General features: G+C 50.0%; 1 protein-coding gene across 2 annotated transcripts; it reads right to left on the bottom strand.

Annotated features, from left to right (window-relative positions):
• Window positions 1-2,325: 2,325 nt before the first annotated feature.
• Window positions 2,326-21,355, bottom strand: LOC144935856 (deubiquitinating protein VCPIP1-like). Of its 2 annotated transcripts, none has more exons than XM_078862682.1 (6): window positions 20,658-21,355; window positions 18,478-18,772; window positions 11,494-11,860; window positions 9,524-10,792; window positions 7,925-8,011; window positions 2,326-6,127 (listed from the first exon to the last, which is right to left on the bottom strand). In XM_078862682.1, exons 2-6 carry the CDS (start codon window positions 18,766-18,768, stop codon window positions 5,853-5,855), a joined length of 2,289 nt encoding a protein of 762 aa, XP_078718808.1. In that variant the 5' UTR covers window positions 18,769-18,772; window positions 20,658-21,355; the 3' UTR covers window positions 2,326-5,852. The 2 variants fall into 2 exon arrangements, with proteins under 2 accessions (XP_078718808.1, XP_078718807.1); XM_078862681.1 differs by having other exon boundaries at window positions 20,850-21,355.
• Between the last annotated feature and the right edge of the window lie 2,998 nt (window positions 21,356-24,353).

Here is a 24,353-nt window from a genome sequence, read left to right as displayed (position 1 = left end):
GTTGGTAATTACAAGCCCATGGGCTGCACAAAAATCTAGCAGCCTCCTACCGTTATTATTGAGCTGATCTGGCCCATGCCTTCCAATCACTCCAGACCAGGTGCCAGCATCATGACCAACTCGGGCATTGAAGTCACCCAACAAGATGACTCTGTCCCGAGTGGCCACTTTAGCCAGCACCTGTGACAGGAGGTCATAGAAAGCGTCCGACTCATCGGCTTTGCCTGCATCCCTCCACGGATGTTCGTCTTCGGTGGGGGCATAAGTAACCACGACCACCACTCCTCGCCTCTGGTTGATGGGAAGGCGAGCCCAAAGTATCCTGGGGCTTACAGCTTCCCACACCTCACCGCCACGCTCCCACGCCCCCTTCATTCTTTTGTTCAGAAGAAGAGCCACACCCTGTTGTTTGGCAGTCTCCTGCCCCGAGTAGAGGACTGTCCACCCCTCATGGTGGCAGGAGCCAGAACCGGTCCACCGGACCTCCTGAATGCCACAGAGATCCAGGCGGTACCGGTCCAGCTCCCGACAGAGGAGTGGCAGCCTCTCCTCCGCAGTGAGCGTTCGAACATTCCACACACACACGGGAACACACACACACGGGAATACACACACGGGAACACACACACACACACGGGAACACACACACACACACGGGAACACACACACGGGAACACACACACACACGGGAACACACACACACACACGGGAATACACACACGGGAACACACACACACGGGAACACACACACGGGAACACACACGGGAACACACACACACACCGGAACACACACACACACACGGGAACATACACACGCACGGGAACACACATACGAGGCATGCGCGTGCGCGCGTAGACACACAAGGGAACACGCACACACAAAGACGCACACACACACACCCTGACCACAAGATCCCCCGTATAGCCTCGACAGGCTGCAGGGGCAAGTGCTGAAAGCGAGAAGCCCGTATGAAGGCTGGCACGGCACACGAGGGGAGTGAGTGGCCAGCGCCACGCCCGACCGCCTTTGTCTCCCCAGTGGTGATGTTTACACACCGCACCAGGTACTGGTGTTGGCCGTGAGCAAGAATTGAACTCGGGTCGCCGCTTTCGTAGCGAAGCGTAGCAGCGAACCGCTCCACAGTCACTTTCACACATAACAACAACAACAACCGCCATTCGCCACTAAGTGGCAGTGACGTCACCACGACGCTTGTGCCAGGCCATGTGCGCCTTGAGGCCACGTGAAGTGTCGAACACCCGCTGGCAGGAGGTCACGGGGCAGACCCAGGTGCCACAGGTCGACTGACTGAGATAACTGGCTGATGCACCGCCTTTGCCCCCTACTGTGCCAACGTGCTGTGCTTTATCCACCGGCGCTCCGCTCGTTGTTGTGAGCGTCGATCCTCCGCCCTCTGTTGTTGTTGGAGGGCGACTGCCTCCAACTGCCCAGTAGCGTCCTTCACGAGCCTCCTCCACAGAGGCCGATCTTGACACCGCTGGTACCAGTCATCGGCAAGTCCACTCAGCTCCACGTCCTCCTGTACCACATCACTCCATCTCTTCTCTAGCCCGTGCCGCGCCCGTTTAGCCCCCTCGATCCGGCCGAACAAAAGCTGTTTAGGCATGCGGTGGCTGGGCATACGGGCTACATGACCCAGCCAACGCAGCCTTGCTGCGGGAGGAGCTCTCCGATGGGACTTTGCCCAGATCTTTCAAGGATTTGTGAGCTCCTCACACAATCCAGTCTGGTTAAACCCAGGATGGATCGTAGGCAGACCAGCCTAAATGTTTCTAACCGGCGAAGATGCTCCACTAGGGGGGTCCAGGTTTCGCACGTCCGCACGCGCACACACACGCGTCTCAGTTTGCAATTGCGAGTCCGCGTTTTCAGTCAATGTAATTTTTGTTGTATACTACCATCACGCAAACTCTGGTCATCCTCGCAGCAGCAGCAGCGGCTTTTGTTTGCCTCGTCGTCGAACAAAGACGGTCACTGCATTGCATTGCGCTTCAAGCATGCACTTCTGTGGCCGTCTGGAACGCTCTTCCTTCTGATATTAGGGTAGCCACTGGAGATTGAAAACTAATTTCATTAAAACTGCCTTTTGTGTTCAGTTTTGTTGTCGTTCCCCTGTACCTCCGATTGTCACGGTTGGCTACGTACGGTGCGAAAGAAGTGCAACATACATACGTACACTGGACATCGGACAACAGCTCACGGCAGGGAATTGTTTATTTGTTCAATGTTGGTGCTTTCTATCTCAGCAGTCGTTCGCTGCCCGCCCACCCCGGGTTTTGTTTGCTACATTCACATGGTTTGATTACATAATACCAGTGCTGTCACGTACTTGAATGTCTGTACAAAAGCAACATTTTTCACTGGTACCTCCATGCCAAAGACCCATGCCGACAACAATGGGTGGTCATAGTGCAATGATATAATCTGCTTCTCTTATTGCTGTAAGGGGCCGTCCAAAAATTACGTCACGCACCTGGGGTGGGGGGGGTCAGACATTTGGGACGATGTGTGACGAGGGGGGGGGGGGGTGCTTGAGAAATGTGACGTCACAGCAAGATGCGCAACTTTAAATAAATATAGAATTGTTATAACAACACTAATTGTTATAACAACACTCCTACAACATCAGAGTGCAGCGCCACATTAAATACGCACGACAATGACAATAATTTAAAGCGATTTGAAGCATGTTTTATTTTCAAAATGGAAATATGATTTTGGGGGGGGGGCAGAGCTTTTTGACGTCATATTTTAGGGTGGGTCTGACTTTGTGACGAGGGGGGGGGGGTAAAAAATCGTCCAAAATCGCGTGACGTCATTTATGGACGGCCCCTAACACGGGCAACAGGGGGCACGATGGTGGTGATGTCACAGAATGTTATCGTCCTTTAGAGCCCTTCAAGATGTGCAGGCAACTCTCTTCTTAAATGCATCTCGTTGTAAAGATGTTGGCCTACCAAAGATCCCCCTTGCCATACGAGAATTTCCGCTGGAAATCTAAACTCCTGGTAATTAAACTAAAACATGAAGCTAAACTCTTTTTTCCATTTGACCAAGTAAGGCCCACTGAACGATATAACTCTTTTTCAGAAGCGAACTGGCCACAAATGACAGCCCAACGAAGTTGCTTATCACGTGGAAATTTATAACAGCCAAACTCAACAAACATTGATTCTAAATGCAGAGGGAAACATCGGAGGACCCGGAGAAAAATCCACGCGACCACGAGGAGAGACACGCAGACTGTAAATATACAACAGGCGTCAGGGTTGGGATCGAACCCACGACCTCCTGTATACCAGGCGAGGTAGTTGACATCTCGCCACCTGATTATGCTGGGCGTCATCTCCAGCGAAACGTCCCTTGAATTTTAATGTTGTGAGGTTGCTCCTCAACAACAACGCTAGGGGTGTTGCTGAAGTCACGTGTGAATCACGTGACACTTTTATCAATTCGCTGTCGGGTGGTGGAGGGGGTTTAACGACACATTTACATGACCCAACCCAAAAAACCCCAATAATCATATCGGTCATGAAAGCCTATAAGGAATTAATTCAGAATAGAGTAGTTCCTTTAGAATAGAGATAGGAGAGAGATGTTTGTGTATAAAGTGGGGAGCGGTGGTGTAGTGGTTAGCGAGTTGAGCTATGAACCCGGCGACCTGAGTTCGATTCCCGCTCATGGCCAACACCAGTGACGATTATCTGAACCGGTCATGGGCCTCCCCTAGGTCGACTCAGCCTCAAATGAGTACCTGATGGCGATGTATAAACATCGCCACTCGGGAGACAAAGGCGACCGGGCATGGTGTTGGCCACCCACCCCCTCGTGTGTCGTGCCGGCCTTCATATGTGCTCGCTGAACAGAAATTTCCCCAACAGTCTGTTAGAGCGGCTGTGGGCACAGCCGTGTCGATGTGCCCACTACCCATAACACCCTCAAACATCACGTCACTGCAAGAGACGACATCGAGCGCTCGACAATGCAAAAATAATTTTATTTCAAAGCCACAAAGGGAGGCTTCTAATAAGAAATCTGAAGACACCGCAGGGCAGATTTAGCTCACTGGGCAGCCCGGGCACGGCTGGTTTGTGATATCAGCTGTCATGCACATCAATACTAATCCCTGTATAATCCTCATGTATAGTGATTATTTAGTAAATGTCTTTGTGTGCCGCCTATGCAAAAACATGCCAGGGGTATTGTAAGTCAACCATTTTTTTTTATCATGTCTTAAGCAGCAATTGTAAAATAAGACGTTGCCTAGAGATTTCACATATGCGCCAAACATCACCCAAAGCTAATTATAAAATATTTTCAGACGGTAGTGCACCACCCATAATCAATCTTACAACTAGATCTCTATGCAGATCCCTAGCGACCGTGCAACATCAGTGTAATTAAAACGTACCCCTACATGGAGATTTAAGAAAGAAAAAAACTTGAGAAAATGCACCTTCTTGCCTTTGCATCCTGCAATGGGCTGCCTGCTTGTAAATATTAATTGTGCTCTTATTCCCCAGGAAGCATCGCCGAGTCTCTCGACTCTGCCAAGTTTGTTGCAGTCGGGGGACGATGATTGGTATGTTTTTATTTAATTGGAATAATTTGTGGATATTTGTTCTAATTATGCAAATTTGGATGACACGAGCACACAATGGCCGACTCTTGCGAATGACGTCACGGGGTCTGTAACGTCCCCTGCGAAGCAGCCATCGCATAGTATTTTAGGGGTCTGATGCACTCTGCAGTAATAACCAGGGCGGCCGGTGGATCGAACCGCGAACCTCTCCAAAAATTCGCCAAACGCGCCACCGGGCCGTTTATAAATGGTTGCAGCAATGTACATAGTCGTCTTCCAAATATGCTGTAGGGAGAAGTGCTATGGTTATATTGTTCGACTACTCAGTCCCGTTTACATGCGTACGATGCATGTAAAGGTGGTTTGTACTGGGGATGAGTTTAGTATTTAAACATTTAGAATTTTGTCTTTTTAAGGACAATTACAGTTGTATTTATGTATTTACCAGGTGAGGCCCACTGAGTTATGTAGCTCAACAAAGTGTCTTATCATCGTGTGGACATTTATAGCAGCCAAATACTCAAAACGCATGTTGATTCTAAATGTGGAGGGGAAAACCGGAGGACCTGGATAAAAATCCACGCAACCACGGGGAAAGAGAGACATGCAAACTCCAAATATAGAGCAGGTGTCAGGGTCGGGATCGAACCCACGACCTCCTGTATACCAGACGAGGTAATTAACATCTCGCCATCGTGGCACCCTAACGGGAGTGATGTGGACATATTGTGCTGATGTCTGCATCACTGGCATTCTGTACGAATGTAACATATCTTGGAGCCAATGTCATGAGATTTGTGATGTGAATTCGAAACGAACACGTTTTACATATCATCCAAAGTTTTGTATCTCAGCTGGATTTTTCGGATTTATCCGGAATTTAGGAGCTCGTCCATACTATGTACGCACGGTAACGATGAACTTGACGTGTATTATCTGTTAACACACGAGTGTCATGATGTTTCTGTAACTTAATTTTATTGTAAATGGTTTTGAAAAGTAATTGATCCGATCAAACTTTCTGTTCAAGAAAATAATTTCATTAAATCATTTTTAATTTCGTCCATAATGTCTTTTATTTGGTTGACTTTGTTCCGATTTCTATCGACTGCACGGCTGCACTTTGCTTAATAACGTTGCTTGTTATTTTTGTCAACCGAGATCACTCGTGAAGATGACACTCATGCCGGTCTCCCCCCGAGTCACCCCCCCGCGCCCCCCAGTTCAACAAAACAAACAAACTCGCCACTAAACTTTAGCCTCCTGCCTTAAGACGTCGTGAAAACACGGCTCGGAGCGAGCGCGAGTTTCACTCACACGCGCGGCAGCTCGGAGGTCCGCGGAACGAAGGCTCCCCGCCAATGCCTCCGGCGGCCCGGGGCCCTCCCGGTCTTCGAGCTCCGGCCCCACGGACCGGTGGCCTCTCTCCAGCAGGCAGATGTCCAGCCGATGGCTGCTCTCGTTATAGACGAACACTCGGCCGGGTAGACACGGGAAGCTGCAGTGCACGCCATCCGCCAACTCTGAGAACGACACGCACGCGCACAGTGTGGAACGGCAATCTATTCTATTGAGGACTCATATAGCGCCCTTTCCAGCCGACGGCGGTACTCGAGGGGCAAAAGGGGAGCGACGGATGGGGTGGAGCGGCTGTCAGTGAGGTGGTGACGGAAGGGATGGGGCAGGGCCTGGGAATGGAGCTGCTGATGGTGCAGCGGTAGGGAAGGAGGAATAAGGTGCAGTGTGATGGTGAATGAGGGTGACAGATGGATGCAACGTGGATGAGGCAGCGGGGTATGGGGCACATGCGTGAAACATTCCAACGATGAGAAAAAGTTAACTGCAAATTACTCAGTATTGTTGGGTCTTTCGGTAAAGTCACGTAGATAGGTTCAAAGAAAATAACGAAAATAACAAAAAACTACGACGTTTCGATCGCAACACAAGCGTCCGTCATCAGGAAGAAAAAAGAGGGGGACAGCTGCTGAGGCAGACTGTTTTAAAAGGTTTAAAATGGGTGTAGCCTAAGGGTCATAATGGTAGTGGGCGGGGCTTGTGATGTTAATGTGAGAGATTAGCATGTTAATGTGAGAGATTAGCATGTTAATGTGAGAGATTAGCATGTTAATGTGAGAGATTAGTATGTTACTGTGAGAGATTAGCATGTTAATGTGAGTGATTAGCATGTTAATGTGAGAGATTAGCATGTTAATGTGAGTGATTAGCATGTTAATGTGAGATATTAGCATGTTAATGTGAGTGATTAGCATGTTAATGTGAGTGATTAGCATGTTAATGTGAGAGATTAGCATGTTAATGTGAGAGATTATCATGTTAATGTGAGAGATTAGCATGTTAATGGAAGAGATTAGTATGTTACTGTGAGAGATTAGCATGTTAATGTGAGAGATTAGCATGTATAATGGCAGATCGCAGAGCAGCAACGTCGAGCTCGTGAGCGAGGTGGCTGTGTTAGTGTGGGAAATGTAACCTGTTAATGTAAAATCAGAGACGGTTCAATGTTGATTTGAAGCTTTCGTGACTGCAGGAATCCATAATCTTTGGTTCTTTCGGTAAAGTCACGTAAGTATAAAATAAAATAAATCACGACGTTTCGATCTCAACACAAGCGATCGAAACGTCGTAGTTTTTTGTTATTTTGTGTTATTTTCTTTGAACCTATCTACGTGACTTTACCGAAAGACCTAAGAATATTAATTCCTGCAGTCACGAAAGCTTTAAGTCAATATTACTCAACGAGCGTGGGGCAGGGGGTGCCTTGCCCCCCCCTTGACAACCACCATGAGATTTGTGTTCAACAAAAGTGTAAAAAAGAAAACACTTATTTAAAACACGGTTACATTTTTTATGGAAATACTTTCATTACGTTTCACGTTTTATTTTAATTTGAGCAGTAACGTTTGGCTTCCGCAAATTGCGCAAATCATATATTGGGCCCCCACTTAACCGATTACCGCACCCCCCGAGCTGATAATGTGGTTGCTACACCAGGGACATGACTCAATTGGGTTCACACACAGCGGCAACATCATCGCCCCCTGCTGTGAAAAACTTGGCAGGACTCTCCTGAAAAAGAGTTGAGACTCGGCGAGACCCTGCTGCGTAAACAGGTGGAGCAAGAATAACTAAAACAAGAAACAGCGTTGAAACTACATTCACTCATTTTGAATTAATATCACAACTTCAGAACCTGTGACAAAATTGTTTCAAGAGTTCACTCTTGCATGTGCAGTACAGTATGTTGAACTTCTTTTGCATTGTATGAATGAGTGGTGTTGCACCAGCGGGCACGGCCGTACCTAAGTCGTCGCTGGCTTTACGGAGAAACACTCCGGCGTCGCAGAACGTGTACGGAAGTTTCTTGACAAGCGACCACAAACTGTCTCCTGCAACACAAGTTAGCCGAACATCAGGCACCGTGCGGACGATTCATCGAGTGGACTGCATTCAGCGTTAGTCACTCGACGCTCAAAGAGGGCTTTGAATATCCTTTAAATGGTACACCACCGTAAGCGGTGGTGGAAATGTGTCGGTATATTTATGTTGAATTTCGATTTAAAGCTTTCGTGACTGCAGGGATTCATATTCTTGGTTCTTTCGGTAAAGTCATGTAGAAGGGAAGTAATAAAATAATAAAAATAAACATAATAAAATAATTATCACGACGTTTCGGCCACAACGCAATGAGGACGGCTGCTTGCGTTGTGGCCGAAACGTCTTGAGAATTATTTTATTATGTTTCATTTTTATTATTTTATGTTGAATTTCTTTCGCAGCGTACGTAGCCAACCGTGCTAATCGGGCGTGCGGTACACCACATGATGGTATACCGAACCGTAACACTACACAAAGTGTACCCGCACTTTTCAAACCGGTTCCTATTCCTATGCAACTTGGTTTCCGCAGAGGGCAGTGACCACGGGCCGCAGAACGCATGGGTGCTAAGAGAGACTGGCACTTCTACAGCTCCAATTGTCAGCAAAAGCATTCCATGAAGGCGTATTTTCAACCTGTAAATTCGATATGAGATGTGTAAATTGTTTGCTGAAATCGACCGATAAATTGAAAACTTAGGGCGGGGATTTTAAATCCACCCAAAATAACGAGGCCGGTATATGAATTGTCACACACTGTACATGTCTGCTTCCACACAGGTACTCGAACTTACCATTTTTCACTATTTTTATTTTACCAGGTAAGGTCCACTGAGCTATTCTAGTTCTTTGTCAGAAGCAACCTGGCTATCAGAAATGGTTTATCATGCGGAAATAAATAGCAGCCAAATATTCTAAAGGCGTGTTTCCAAATGCGGAGGGAAATCCCGGAGGACCTGGAGAAAAGTCCACGTGACCACGGGAAAGAGAGACATGCAAACTCCTAAAATACAGCAGGCGTCATGGTCGGGATTGAACCCACGACATCCTGTATACCAGGCGAGGTAGTTAACATCTCGCCACCGTGGCGCCCAAATCCTGCTTGAGGGTTGACTTAGCCCATCATCATCCCTCCATCTGGGGTGGATGAAACGAGCACCACTCTGTGGGGACCATCAAAGCGGTTGTCCTACGGATTTCCCCGTCCGCGCCAAAGCAATGTGTAACTTCGACCCACTGGCTCAGAGCTTTAAACGGGAGATGAGCAAATTCTCGAAGCTCGTTTGTGCAGCAGGGATGCTCTCTGGGTTTGAGCCGCGCCCGGGTGGCAATGCCGACTGCGGGTGACGTGCCCAGTATTTTCAGCTCGCTCGTCCTCATTCGCATCCCGGCATCCTGGCAAGTTGCGAATGAGTGGATCTATTGTGCGGCTTTAACAATCGTTGCATGCAATGCTGTGAACACAAACTGTCGCAATATTCAATAGCCACCGCAGTAATACCAAGCCCATTGTGTGTTTCTCACCCAAAACGTTGGCCATGGTGTTGAGTAAAATTAGCTCCTGCGTGCAGTCTGCCTCTAGGAGGCATTGCCTCCTAGAGGCTGCGGCTGCTGCGGCTGTAGCTGCAGCTGCTGCTGCTGCATTCGATACGGTCCCACCCTGGGATGTGCTTTCCCAGCCAGGCTGGCGTGCCTGTCCCTTGCCCGCGGGTTCCTCGGTGCTGCCCAGAGCGTCAGTGCCCTCGGCACGGTCTTTTGACAGCAGGGCACCGTTGGGCTTCGCGTCTTCTGCCGCGTCGTCTGCACGCGTCTCTCTGTCGCCAGCTTCCACGCTACGGTCGCCCCGTTCTGTGGCCAACAGCTGCTGCTGCTGCTTGCACAGGACGTGAGCGGCTAGGGTCTCCAGCTCACCGCTCACCTCTGCGCCCGGAAAATGTTTGAGCTGCAAATATTGAGCCATCTTCTGCACATTTGTGTTGAGCCCGGGGTCACTCTGGTCCTTGAACACCACCACGGTGTCCTCGATCCGCTTCCCGTTCAAGCTGAACGAGACCCCCACGAGCTGCGGCAGCCCGTCGTACTCCTGACCGTCCCAGTAATGCTTAAATCCACATTTACACGTGCCGGAGGGGGTTGACGTTCGGTCGGTATTTTCATATTGCGTGGAGCCGTCCTCGCGGATCTTTCGGACCCTTTCCGAGGAACAGCTTCTGCAAGGCGAAGGGACACTAGCGCCCGATGGCGCGCCCGCCCTGACCGCGCAGGGTTGCTGCTCTTCGCCCTGGAGATCTGGCGCCCTGTCGCCGTCTGTCGTTTCATTCCCAACCACGAATACGCTCATGCAGTTGGTGCACTGATACAGATGGCCCTCGCTTAAATACACCTTCAGCGTCGCGATCATTTCTCCGTCCGTCTTCCATGATCCCATGTTGAGCGACTCTTGACAGTCAACCACTAAGGAAGGGGGGATTCCGTGCTTTTCGGTAAACATCTCCTGCATGGACGAGATGAGACGTTCGACGTAGCTGTCGGTCAGCGTTCGGTCTCCGCCGATGACACAGCAGTCGCCCTCGCTGAAGTCGATGTAGTCTTCCAGGGCCTTGTCGGTGAATCCCCAGACCTTGGGCAGCATTTCTTTGGGCAGAACAGGAGGCACAAGGCCCCTGACTCCGACGAGAGGAACAAAGTGGATGTGCTCCAGGTTGGCCCACGCCACGCACAGCGGCCGGTGTAACTTTCCGTCGCTCCGTCTGCGACGCTGTTCGGAAGGAACTAAGCCCGGGAGGAACGTCCCTGAAACACACACACACACACATCGCCGCTGTGTGATAACAACCACTGAAACTATCGCATTAGATTTTTTGTTTTAATTGCAGAAATGTTTTCCATACGAGGGTATTGTTGGGTTACGAACTCTTGAGCGTGGTTCCTGATTCGCCGCTATGTCTACTGGTTCTGATCATGAGTGCAAAATGAATTGGGGGTGGCAAAGATAAAGATCCCCCGTATAGCCTTAACAGACTGTCGGGGCAAGTGCCGTTAGCGAGCACCTATGAAGGCCAGAACGGTACACCGAGGGGGTGAGGGACGATGATTTTTACACACCTTACCAGGTACTCATTTCAGACTGAGTCGACCTAGCGGAGGCCCAGGATCGGTTAAGATAATCGTCACAGGTGTTTTGGTGGCCATGAGCGGGAATCGAATTCAGGTCGGCAGGTTCGTAGCGCAGTGCGCTAACCGCTACGCCACTGCTCCCCATACATATACTCACACACACACACACGTGTTGTGACAGTGGCGCTGGCCTGAGCGTTCACACGGCCCCACACGCACTGCACAGCGGCAGTGCCTTTCAGCGAGTCACTCGCTCGCGCAATGTGACGACTCTCCCTCGTAATTTCACGCACGTGTTGCGATGTACACACGCGCATCGTGATGCACACACGCGGGCAACCCTCGAGAGACGTCCCCGCAACGTCTGCGGCCATCACCTGCATAGTCCCCCGAAGAAGCCATGCCGCCGTCGGAATCCAGCAGGATGATGGGCCGTCGCAGCACGCTGGACAGGCCCAGCAGGTGCACGTTCCTCAGGCCGTGCAGGGTGCCCCGCGGCGGCCTGTAGTCGGGCTCGCTCTCGCGCACGATCTCGTCCCACTCGTCGTCCACCAAGAAGTCGGCGAGCAGCGCGCGGTACGTGTCCCTCTCCTCCTCCAGGTGGGTGCGCAGCGCCGTGCGCAGCGCGTGCCAGAAGAGCTCGCGGCCCACCAGCGCCCGGGAAATGGCGTGCACCAGGCAGTGGCCGTCCCCGTCCACGTGCAGAGGGACCAGGCGCGAGTCCCCGCTGTTGGCCTGCTGCACCTGGTGGGCGAGAGGCACCGGCCACGTCAGAGACTGCCGCGCGACGGCTCCAGGGTCGAATCGCGGTGATGAGTGGCAGTGGGTCGAAGTTACACATTGCTTTGGCGCGGACGGGGCAATCCGTAGGACAACCGCTTTGATGGTCCCCACAGAATGGTGCTCGTTTCATCCACCCCAGATGGAGGGATGATGATGATAATGAGCTGAGTCAACCCTCAAGCAGGATTTGGGCGCCATGGTATCGAGATGTTAACTACCTCGCCTGGTATGCAGGATGTCGTGGGGTCAATCCCGAGCATGACGCCTGCGTTATATTTGGAATTTGCGTGTCTCTCTCTCTCCCCCCGTGGCCGCGTGGATTTTTCTCCAGGTCCTCCGGTTCTTCCCTCCACATTTAGAATCAACGTCACCGCGCGTTTAGAGTATTTGGCTGCTGCTGTAGATTTCTACGTGATGATGATGAGCCATTTCGTTGAGCTATCATTTGTGGCCAGGTCACTGCTGTAAAAGAACTACAAAACTCAGTGGGGCCTTACTTAGTAAAATCTTTTTTTATTAAAAAAATGTGTTTAATCCATCTCTCATTTACAGCCGCTGTTTGCAGCCCTGAGCTAAGTCGAGTGTAAATTCCGCATTCTAATGGCTGGGGCGAGTCTATCCATAGGACAACCACTGTTGACTACCCCACAAAGTGGTGCTCGTTGAGCTTCGAAGGGTCAAGTCGACCAACCAACCAGGCAGGAGTTGAACTCACAACCTTCCCACTGCCGAGCCGCGTGGCCGGTGTTGTTGATGACGTCGCTGTACGGAGTGTTGCTATACAAAGTAAACAATGCAGCAGCTGTTCTTGTTTGTTATGAATGTATTGCCATTCCTTCAGACGTTATAAATGGACAGGTTTATTACATTTTCTAATTCATGGTTTAAAAGTTATTTTTCATCTGGAATAAGTGGCCCCCTAGGGGCATTTTGCCTGCCCAGGCCTCCAGGGACCTCTGTGGTCCTGCTGAGAACATATTAACCCCACCTTACATGACCCTTGTGTGTGAAAATGGTTTCGCCTCAATCCATTACCAAAATGTGCCCAGCCGGTTCAGCCACACATCCATAAACAACAAGCATAGCCGCTAGCACCACAACAAATTAAATGTAGATCAACTCTCATACCAAGGTGACGGAACACACTGCCCATAAACACCAAATACAAGGTCCCCCATGTGGCAAGTGCTGTTAGCGAGCACCTGTGAAGGCCGGCATGGCACACGAGGGGGTGGATGGCTATCGCAATGTCCAAATGTCTTTGTCTCCCAAGTGCTGATGTTTACATGTCGCACCAGCCACTGTACTAATTTCAGACTGAGTCGATCTAGGGGAGGCCCAGGACCGGTTCAGACAATCATCACTGGTGTTGCTGGTTGTGAGTAGAAATCAGACTCGGGTCGCCGGGTTCGTAGCACAGTGCACTGTCACACTTCCGCTCCCCACCAGAGACACCACGCACGCAGGCGTCGGGAATTATAAATGTACATAATCGACGTTTTTGGGTTAGATCGCGTTATTTATGTGTCGTAACCCTCCACCACCCGACACGGCCAATCAGCAAAAAAGTGTCACGTTGACGAAAGACAAATAGTTCACTGCTTTAGCCCACCGGTGTGTTGAAGCGTGAAACCACAACATTTACATTTTTTTTGTGGTTTCACGCTTCAACACACCAGTGGGCTAAAGCAGTGAACTATTTGTCTCTTGTCAACGTGACACTTTTTTGATGATTGGCCGTGTCGGGTGGTGGAGGGTTACGACACATTTATAAATAACGCAAATCTAACCCAAAAACGTTGATTATGAATAATATTGGTCGCGAAAGCCTACGTGTTAAATTATAAATGTGCCAAATTCAGAGCGAGCGCCAAACCCTTAGGGGCGCTGCTGAGGATGGCAGCTGGGAGCGATGTGCGAGGGGGCTTGGAGCACAGCAGGACCAACGGTCGCCCATTACCACCACCACCGGAACAACAAAAGCATTCCCAAGGAAGATCGTGATGCGCGGTATATATTTTGCTAAATAAATAACGTCACCTTGTTTTTACCTGGATAGTTCATTCAAAGTTGCTGAGATTAAATGATTTATTCACTTTATTAAAGTAGAACGGGGCTCGTGACGTCACTGTCTGGTGCCGTTCTCTCTGCCAGCTGTGAAAGCCCCAAATTGAAAATCCCTCGACTAATGGAGACGTGTTCTCAGTTTCGACCGATATCGTGATTAAAATATAATTTAATGAGCGAAAGAAACACGCGATCGCCCATCGCCATTTGGCTACGAACAACTACACAGGGCCACGCAGATATGAAGACACAGACACATGGATAGAATACAAAAAACCTTCACAGAGACACAGAGAGAGACCGGAACACTGAGACAGGCACACAGATAACAAGAAAGACTAAATATTTCTCGATTTAAAGCTTTCGTGACTGCAGGGATTCATCTTCTTGGTTCTTTCGGTAAAGTCACGTAGAATGGAAATAATAAAATAATAAAAATAAAACATAATAAAATAATTCTCACGACGTTTCGGCCACAACGCAAGCAGCCGTCCTCAGGTGAAGAACAGGTCTGTCGATAAACGTCGTGATAATAATTTTATTATGTTTTATTGTTATTATTTTATTATTTCCATTCTACGTGACTTTACCGAAAGAACCAAGAAGACTAAATATTTCACCAAGTAAGGCCCACTGAGTCTAATAGCTCTTTTTCAGATGCGACCCAGACGCAAATGATAGCTCAACGAAGTGGCTTATCATCACGTGGACATTTATAGTAGCAGCCAAATAATCTAAACTCATGTTTCTAAATGTAGATTGTAAGCCCGGAGGACCCTGAGGAAATTCCACGCGACCACGGGGAGAACATACAAACTCCATGTATGCAGGCGTCGGGGTCAAACCCACGACCTCATGTACACCAGGCGAGGTACTAAACATCTCGCCATTGAGACACCTGGGGAGTGCCTAATCCTGTGCTTGACTGGAATGATCGCTGGAGGCACGCGGACACAACGTGTAAATATGGGTCCATGGAAACAACGGCTCTTCATAAAACTGTACTGTCAGGACATATTTTTACTGTTTAAAACACTTCAATTGCATCATGCATGACCCAATCAGCTGATCAGGATGCCATCTAATCTCCATTGCATCACATCGGATGGATGACCAGTCCCACCACGCGATCCGGCCACTGCCAGCTGACCACACAACTGTTTGAACCGACTCGTTGCATCATAACACTGTGCTAGTATAGGGGGCCCGCTGCTGTTTACGAATGCCTCGTGCCTTTCTAATCAGGCCACCCCCTTAGGATTCCTATAACAGGACAAAACTTTCTCTGTCAAGCCAGTCCAGAATGTGGCTTGTGTCAACAGTGCTACCGGGGCTCAAGGTGCAGGTTTATTTTGATTAACCAGGTGAGAACTCAAGAGACCAAGCGTGTCCCTTTGCAAGAGTAGCCTGGGCCTAGTCTGCCAGTAGGAGGCGATCATTGCGAAGTTTTCAAATGCAGGTGTCCCACAAAAAGGGCTTACAGGTGACGTCATCACATCTATCCCTCTATTTAAGGAACGACACAGGAGGATTTCTCCACAAATCTGGCTGCTGCCTGATGATGCCGGTTGTAATTACTGGCGAAACGACGTACTCCGATTGTAAATGTTGTGGATTTTCTCTCCAACACACCCGTGTGCTGGACTAATAACGAATTGGCATTTTCTGTTTACGTGACAAACCTTACTAATTGGCTGTGTCGGGTGGAGAGTTTTAATGTGTTCATATGATTACAATGGATATCTATTATAATAATTGGTTTGGTTATTCACAGTTAATTGACATACATAATGTATGTACATCACGCTTGCACATTATGCATGTACATTGTGCATTTTCTGTGGGCAACCACCATACCTGTTTCACGTTCACCCATCACCTTCCTCAGTAGCCCATCGTTATCATCTGCGTTGTTTTCCTTCCCGTCAAGGAAGAAGATGCCAATAGCTTTTTGTGTACACACGTGTTCATAGCAGAGGTGTGGACTCGAGTCATGTGACTTGGACTCGAGTCAGACTCGAGTCATGAATTTGATGACTTGCGACTCGACTTGGACTTGCATAACAATGACTTTGTCCCACCTATGAGATGTGGACTCGAGTCATGTGACTTGGACTCGAGTCAGACTCGAGTCATGAATTTGATGACTTGCGACTCGACTTGGACTTGCATAACAATGACTTTGTCCCACCTCTGGTTCATAGTGTGTGTAACGATATGCCACCTGACAGAAATCGAATTGAACATGAACAGAGTGAACTAATGCCCTCATCGCCCGAGCCATTTCGCACAAAGTCAATACAGTAATGAGATTCACGCAACTGCCCACTGATATTGCCAGATCTTTTTCACAGCACATCTTGTTAATTGAGCGTCAATGGTGTCAAATGTAAGTTGCATATCGACCGTGTTTGTGTCCCAGACAACACTGCGATCTTCAACATGACCACCGCTGCTCTTTAGCACGAAATGTAATATAGAACAACATGCCGTACTTTACACCAAACGCACACCCCCACCATGCCACATCAGCGGACAATCTTTGGCCATACAGTGGTACCCCGGAGATCGAACTTAATTCGTTCTGGAATGCCATTCGAACACCGATTTGTTCGAACACCGAATACATTTTCCCCATAAGAATTAATGTAAATGACATTAATTGGTTCCAGACACAAGAAATCTCTCATTATAAAGCATTTTTACACCAAGTTTACAGTAATTACATGCATACAATCATACAGAAACACAATAGATAAATGGAATAAATATATGGAATAAATGAAATAAATGAACATTGAACTTCACTTTACCTGTGGTAAGGAGAGTTGATGGCTTGAGTGGAAGGTGGTGAGGAGGAGGTGGTGGTGTTATTGTTTGGAAGGGGAGTCCCCTTCCTGACTGAGCCTCTCATACGGTAAAACCTTTGTCTGGGCAAGCGTCATGCACGCTGGCCATACGCGTCTCAGCCGCACAGGTTCTTTCAAGTCGCGATTTCCCGTTCGACCTCCGAATTTCGTTCGGTTTCCGGGACAAAAAATGTTCGGAAATATCGTCCGAACACCGATTTGTTCGAGTTCTGGTGTGTTCGATCTCCGAGGTTCTACTGTACTTGACCAGGCTGGTCACTGTGAGTTGGCTAAGGTGGGAGGACTCAGAATTGGTTCTCGCCAATCACTGTAGCCGTGGTTGGGAACTGAACCCGGAGGATCCAGGGTCCATGGCGACTTGTGCAAAACACTGCGCCACCACTACCCTTGCATTCCTCCATCGTTTCAACATTTTGAATTTGACTATCCTACTTGGCTACGTGCAATGCGACCTGTTTGTACATCTAACTTCCACTTCTCTACTTGCTGTGCTGCAGGGAACTATCCCCACCACTCCTCACTCTCTTATCTCACTCGCCGGGCTCTCCCAGTCATCCCCGTTTCTCTCCGGGCCTCTAATTTCGCTAACCCCTCACTTTGTTGTTCTCTCAACTTGCAGAACCTGGTTCACGTTTTCCAACGATACACCGACCTGACCACTCACACCCTGCTTCCTATGTCCATCACTTCGTTACTCTGACCACTCATTCTGCTCTACGTGGCAGGTACCCGTGACTGTTCACACACGCACACACACGTGCAATAATCACCATCAACCAAATTTGATGATCGCGCAACTCTTAACTGGTATACAGGAGGTCGTTAGATTCCGACCCTAACGCCTGTATATCTGAAGTTTGCTTGTTCCCCCTGTGGTCGTGTGTATTTTTATCCGGGTCCTTCGTGTTCTCCCTCCATATTTAGAATCAACACACGTTTAGAGTATTTGGCTGCTATAAATGTCCACATAAGCCACTTGGTTGAGCTATCATTTGTGGCCAGGACGTGACTGAAAAAGAGCGACCGTATCTCAGTGGGCCTTACCTGGTAAAATAAAATAGTTTAAAGTTTAGATTGGGCAGGGGTGGAATGCGCGGGAGAAGCATGAATTCACGTGATGAGCCACTTCGTTGAGCTATCATTTGTGGTAGCCAGGTCGCTTCTGAAAACGAGCTGTATAGCTCAGTGAGCCTTACCTGGTAAAATTAAACAAAAATTAGTTGTATTATGAATAATTTTGAAAAGTACAAATTTTCAAGACTTTTGTTACAAGAAACATATGTTTGCATTCTATTTTTTCTTTATTCAGTAATGCGGTTGTTTTTGCTCTAATTTCTATTAGCTTAATTGTTGTACTTTCATGTCATTACTCTTTGGTTCTTTTGGTAAAGTCACGTAGGTATAAATTAAAATAATGTCATTGTTTTTCTAATTTTGGTGACCCAGTTCACTTGAAAATGGGACCATACCCTAGTCTCGTGAGTTCTGACCAGGTTAAAACAAAATTAACGTGAAACTCCTTCATCTGACAACCGCTATATTTCCCATTTGTCTAGGCCTCTCCCCACTCATCCATTTGACCGATTCTCAGGTCCGTTCACGTCGTACGCACGGCATATTGGCGCAGGCGAGCGGCCGTACCTTGTCAAGTGTCGCGCACAGGTAGTCTGTGCTGCCTGTGCGGTCGATGCCGTAGCCCGGGCATCTCAGCCGTTCGGGCTGCACCTGGAAGGCTCGGTCAGCCAGGGAGCTGCAGTCGAACGCCTCGCGTCCCAGCAGCTGCGTGAGCGGCATCGCCTTCCCCGTGCGCCTGTCCATGCCGTGCGTGGTGAGCAGCGGAGAGAGCAGCTTGCACAGCAGGGAGGACGTGTGTAGCTTGCTCGCAGCTTCCGTAGCAGAGCCGTTTACGCCACACGATCCTGTGCCCGCCATGACCCTGTTGCCAGGAAAAAAAAACGTGATCTGTAATGAAGGCAATTTGCGTTTTTTTTGGTTTCCGCACACAACTTTTTTTTCTTCCCTATTTTTTATTTTACCAGGTGAAGCCCACGGAGCTATTAGATCGTTTTCGAAAGCGATCTGGCCACAAATCATAACTCAACGAAGTGGCTAACCTCAAGTTTCTAAATGTGGAGGGAAAATCCAGAGGAACCAGAGAAAAAGCCACGTGACCCCGGGGAGAACATGCAAACTCCAAACATCGAGGCGTCAGGGTCGGCATCGAAATCCACAACCTTTGCATACCAGACGAGGGAGTTAACATCTCACCACCGCGCAGTTTCATCAGCGTTGGTCAAGCGAGCCTGACTCTGCCGCTGATGAGACACCCAATGTCGAAACCGATCCAAAGTGTTGCGTGCACTGAATCAACGCTGCTTTAAATTCTGCACTCCCAGAAGGCAGTGCGGCCGATTGTTTTTTGTACAAAATAAGTAATATAAATTTTTTTTTAAAACACGCTTTTATGAAATGTACTAGTAATGCCAGAACTCCACGACTCTAGGAAGTGGCCCCGACGCTTGCCATAACGTAAGGGGCCGTGGCCAATTACAGCCAACGTCAGTTGACCGTGGACAATTAGATAGAATATAGCAGAGGTGTGGACTCGAGTCATGTGACTTGGACTCGAGTCAGACTCGAGTCATGAATTTGATGACTTGCGACTCGACTTGGACTTGCATAACAATGACTTTGTCCCACCTCTGGAATATAGTATTGTCATCAGTATGACATAAGTATACCAAGTTTGCAGTCGATACCACATTGGGAAGTGGGTTAAAATTGAGTTACAAGATTTGAGGATACGACAACAACAGACAGAGCGAGTTAATACAAATCGTGTAATAATAAATGCATGTTTTTGTTTGTCTACGCGGGAGACGGAGATGTGACGGTGAGACATCGCTTTATCCACGTCGTGTCTCGCCCACAGTGCAAGTTCGCTCTCTCAGGAGACGCTCACTCGAGCGGAGGCCCTTTCGCCAGCAATTGCAGGGCCTGCGCCTGTACCATGCCAATGTACTCATGTACCAGTGTACACAGCACCGTACTAGAGCACAATCAATAACCAACTTGCACCCCTTCAAATATGTCCCTGCACATACAACAACCCCAACAACAACCCCAATATAAGTTGTACACTTCCCATTGGCACGGTTTCCACATTCAACGTCTCATCGGCAGTGCTGCGGTGTTCCCGTGCACGCTACTCGATTTTATTTTCACTGAACCGAGGTCTACTCCACGACACTGCAGCGGGGCACAACGAGAAAAAACTACGTCCCCCATCACCCTCACCACCAACCAAACCACCATCATCAACACAGAATGCAATGGAGGTCGCCACGCACTCGTACGGATCTGGCACAATCACAGAGGCTGCGATGTGTGTGTGGTCAAGGCTATCTGGGGTAGCTCTACCTTTGTGTGTGTGTGGTCAAGGCTACCTGGGGTAGCTCAACCTCTACCTGTGTGTGTGTGGGGAACGGTGGTGTAGTGGTTATCGCGCTGCGCTACGAACCAGGCGACCCGGGTTCGATTCCCCGCTCACGGCCACCAACACCGGTGACGATTATCTGAACCAGGTCCTGAACCTCCCCTAGGTCGACTAAGCCTCAAATGAGTACCCGGTGCGGTGTGCAGTAAACATCACCACTAGGGAGACAAAGGCGGCCGGGCGTGGTGTTGGCCACCCCACCCCCTCGTGTGCCGTGCCGGCCTTTATAGGTGCTCGCTAACAGCACTTGCCCCTGCAGTCTGTTCCAGGCTACCCGGGGGATCTTTGTCTTTGCCTCTTGTGTGTGCGCTCCGTCGTTACGCACCGAACAGGCGCGTGCGGGCAGCGCCTCTCGCCACTGCGCGGACCACCGCGCACACAAAACGCGAAGTGAAACCGAAACTGAGCGAGTTGCGTTTGTTGGCTGCCGTTCGCCTTCTTCTTCAGCCGACGACGCCGCCGTCAAGATTTGTTGTTGCGACTCGCGTGCCACCGTGCTGCACAAACACAAACTTGCATTCTCATGCGGCGAGACGATTGTTCTGTTGCTCGCGATGACTCCACCACCGCCGCTAACCACGGAACGACCCCGAAGGATGTCGCGGTGCCACTGCCGTGCCAGGTGACCTCCGGAGAACCCCCCACGACTCCTCGGGCTGGCTCGGTACTGGCTCGCAGGCGAGGAGAGGTCGCGGTGGCTCTTGCCTGAGTCTCGTCCTAGCGCCTGGCTGTGCCCCCCCCCCCTGATGGTTCCCGTCTGGCCCCAGGGGTCCCAGGCGCCGTGCCGAGGATGGAGACCTGCGCTGAGCTCCACGCTGGGAGGCGACCGGGGCCGCCGCACGGGGAAGTGACCCGCGGGTTGCAGTTCCGTGTCGCGTCGCGCATCATCATCGACGACAACAACAACAGCAGCGAGCACGCGTGTCGCCCCTGTGCGTGCGCTCTGTGTACTCCAGCGTGTACACTGTGTACTGTGTGTACTCTGTGCTGTGTGTACTGTGTGTGTGTACTGTGTGTACTCTGTGCGTGTACTGTGTGTGTACTGTGCTGACGTACTGTACCTGTAAACCCCTCATCAGTGCCTAACTTAATACAGACCAATTCAGACATTATATATCTCAACGTTCATCCTACAAAGTCCCATCACAAGGCGAGAAACACAAACAGACACCATTTGCTGTTGTTATTATTTTATCATTACACGCTTTTTATTAACTCTGTTGTATCCTCAAAACTTGTAACTCAATTTTAAGCCACTTCCCAATGTGGTATCGACTGCAAACTTGGTATACTTATGTCATACTGATGACAATACTATATTCTATCATTAAAAATAATATATATAGTTTTAAACATTATTTTGTATATCTTATATTTCGGCTTGGGTCTAATTGGCCACGCTCCACTGACGTTGGCTGTAAATCACCACGGCGTTATGGCAAACTTCCGGGCCACTTCCTGGAGTCGTGGAGTTCTTACATTGCTAGTACGGTACATTTCATTAAAGCGTGTTTTAAAAAAAAGTTTTTTTTTAATATTACTTATTGCCCATATTGAAACGGCTGTACGCCGTGTGGACCTGAAAACTCAATTTCCCTGCACGAGAAGGATACGGGGTTCAACTCGTGTGGGTTGACGGGCATGGACTGATGACGAGCGTCAAGGGAAATTCAAGCGCCGAGTGGCATCGAATCTCACCGCCCGTCACCTCCTCCTCAATGTGGCGGACACGACTGCCACCTGGAATGGCCCGGAATGCGTGAGCCGTGGTGTTCGGGATGGAACTTCGCGTGCCTCGGCTCCCGCGTGGATACCAAGGGCACAGAGTTGTGCCATCGGGTGGGTTTCTTTATTCTGGAGGAATCCGATGAGCTATGAAGCTCTTTTTCACAGATGTCCAGCAGAGAAAAGTCAGTCAGTCCGGTACTTTACAGTGAGTCCCGTACTTTACATACATGTCATTTGGGAACTAGCATCATGACGCAATCATCGCCCAAGGTTGGCAACGATAATTATGTATTGTTTGAGCAGTGTTTCACTTTCTTTCGCACCGTACGTAGCCAACCACGCTAATCGGAGGTGCGCTTTGCCAGCCGTGTGGTTGCGTGTGGTAATTCTGTGGTAGTTCTGTGGCATCCCTGTGCCTCCAGGGGGCTCTTCAGAGCCGTGTTAAGACTGAGCTAGGCATTGGCCTAGTGTGTCTACAAACGAATTCCCAGGGGGTACGTGAGATGATTTATAAATGCGTGAAGTTATATCATACATGAGTCATCGGTGAATGATCTGCCAATATAAATAAATTACGATATTTTTTTTCTATCCATCTGGGAACTGAAAACCATATAAAACTCCTTTATAATGTCATTGATCGTAAGCAACGTGGTTTACAAGCTTCACCAGCGAGTGCGAACAAAAATCTCACGCGTGCAGAGCGTCCGTTGTTAACACATTCCTGCGGAGGGAGCTGGTAGGAACGTTGGGTTGCTCGGTCAGGGTCAACGGCGGCGTGGTGTATTCCGCAAATATGCCCGACTGTGAGGGCGGGCACAAGCCGGCGTGAGTAGGTTAAACGTTGAGTTTTATAAGGGCACCACGGGGTGACCAGCCCCTCCCCACCCAGCTCCACCCCTCCCACCACCCATCCAGCCCCACCCCTCCCCACCCAGCCCCTCCCCACCCTCCCCACCCAGCCCCTCCCCACCCAGCCCCTCCCCACCCTCCCCACCCAGCCCCTCCTCACCCAGCCCCTCCCCACCCTCCCCACCCAGCCCCTCCCCACCCAGCCCCTCCCCACCCAGCTCCACCCCTCCCACCACCCATCCAGCCCCACCCAGCCCCTCCCCACCCTCCCCACCCAGCCCCTCCCCACCCAGCCCCTCCCCACCCTCCCCACCCAGCCCCTCCCCACCCAGCCCCTCCCCACCCAGCCCCTCCCCACCCAGCTCCACCCCTCCCACCACCCATCCAGCCCCACCCCTCCCCACCCAGCCCCTCCCCACCCTCCCCACTCAGCCCCTCCCCACCCTCCCCACCCAGCCCCTCCCCACCCTCCCCACCCAGCCCCTCCCCACCCTCCCCACCCAGCCCCTCCCCACCCTCCCCACCCAGCCCCTCCCCACCCAGCCCCTCCCCACCCAGCTCCACCCCTCCCACCACCCATCCAGCCCCACCCCTCCCCACCCAGCCCCTCCCCACCCTCCCCACCCAGCCCCTCCCCACCCTCCCCACCCAGCCCCTCCCCACCCAGCCCCTCCCCACCCAGCTCCACCCCTCCCACCACCCATCCAGCCCCACCCCTCCCCACCCAGCCCCTCCCCACCCTCCCCACCCAGCCGCTTCTGGCTGCACTCCTGCTCGTCTGCGAAAACCACGCTCGTGACAATTCTACAGCAGCGTGTAGAGATGCAATCTGTGTGAATGATGCTTATGTCTACATTAATTAATATGAATGATGCTTATGTATACATTAATTAATATTGTTGGGTGTGTTTGTGCAGTAGAACAAGTGTCGGGCCACACCAATACAAGACACATCATCATCAATATCCATGGGCAGATCGCCCGTGTCGGTGTCTGCTGCACATTTCGTCATTTGCTTACACTTTACTCCGTCTTGTGCTCAAGTCGTGGCCACGTCTCTCTGGCACCAACCTACTTAAGTCGTCGTAGTCAAGCTGCTCTCTGTTCGGTCTTCCTCTCTTTCCGGTTCCTTCCATTTTTTCTGAACAACAACAACACACTTTTAATCTTCATTTGAAGCTTTCGTGACTGCAGGAATCCATACTCTTTGGTTCTTTCGGTAAAGTCACGTAGGTAGAAAAAATAAGACACTTTTAATGTCACCCGTCGTTGTTGTGTCCACCATAACTAGACGTGTGTCCAAGACGAGACACGGTCCTTCAATGACGGCGGAAGAGCCGGCACGGGCCACCGATGTCTGCCCACGCTGGGCACGGAAAATCGACGGCGCTGAAAGGCGCCCGCGTTTTAGCGCAACGAGCATGAAGCTTGCCAGTCGGAC

The sequence above is a fragment of the Lampetra fluviatilis genome, chromosome 14 (assembly GCF_964198595.1).
Source record: "Lampetra fluviatilis chromosome 14, kcLamFluv1.1, whole genome shotgun sequence".
NCBI classification, from domain to species: Eukaryota; Metazoa; Chordata; class Hyperoartia; order Petromyzontiformes; family Petromyzontidae; genus Lampetra; species Lampetra fluviatilis.
The sequence above is the reverse complement of the archived record's forward strand: the minus strand, read 5'-3'. Positions and strand labels throughout refer to the sequence as shown.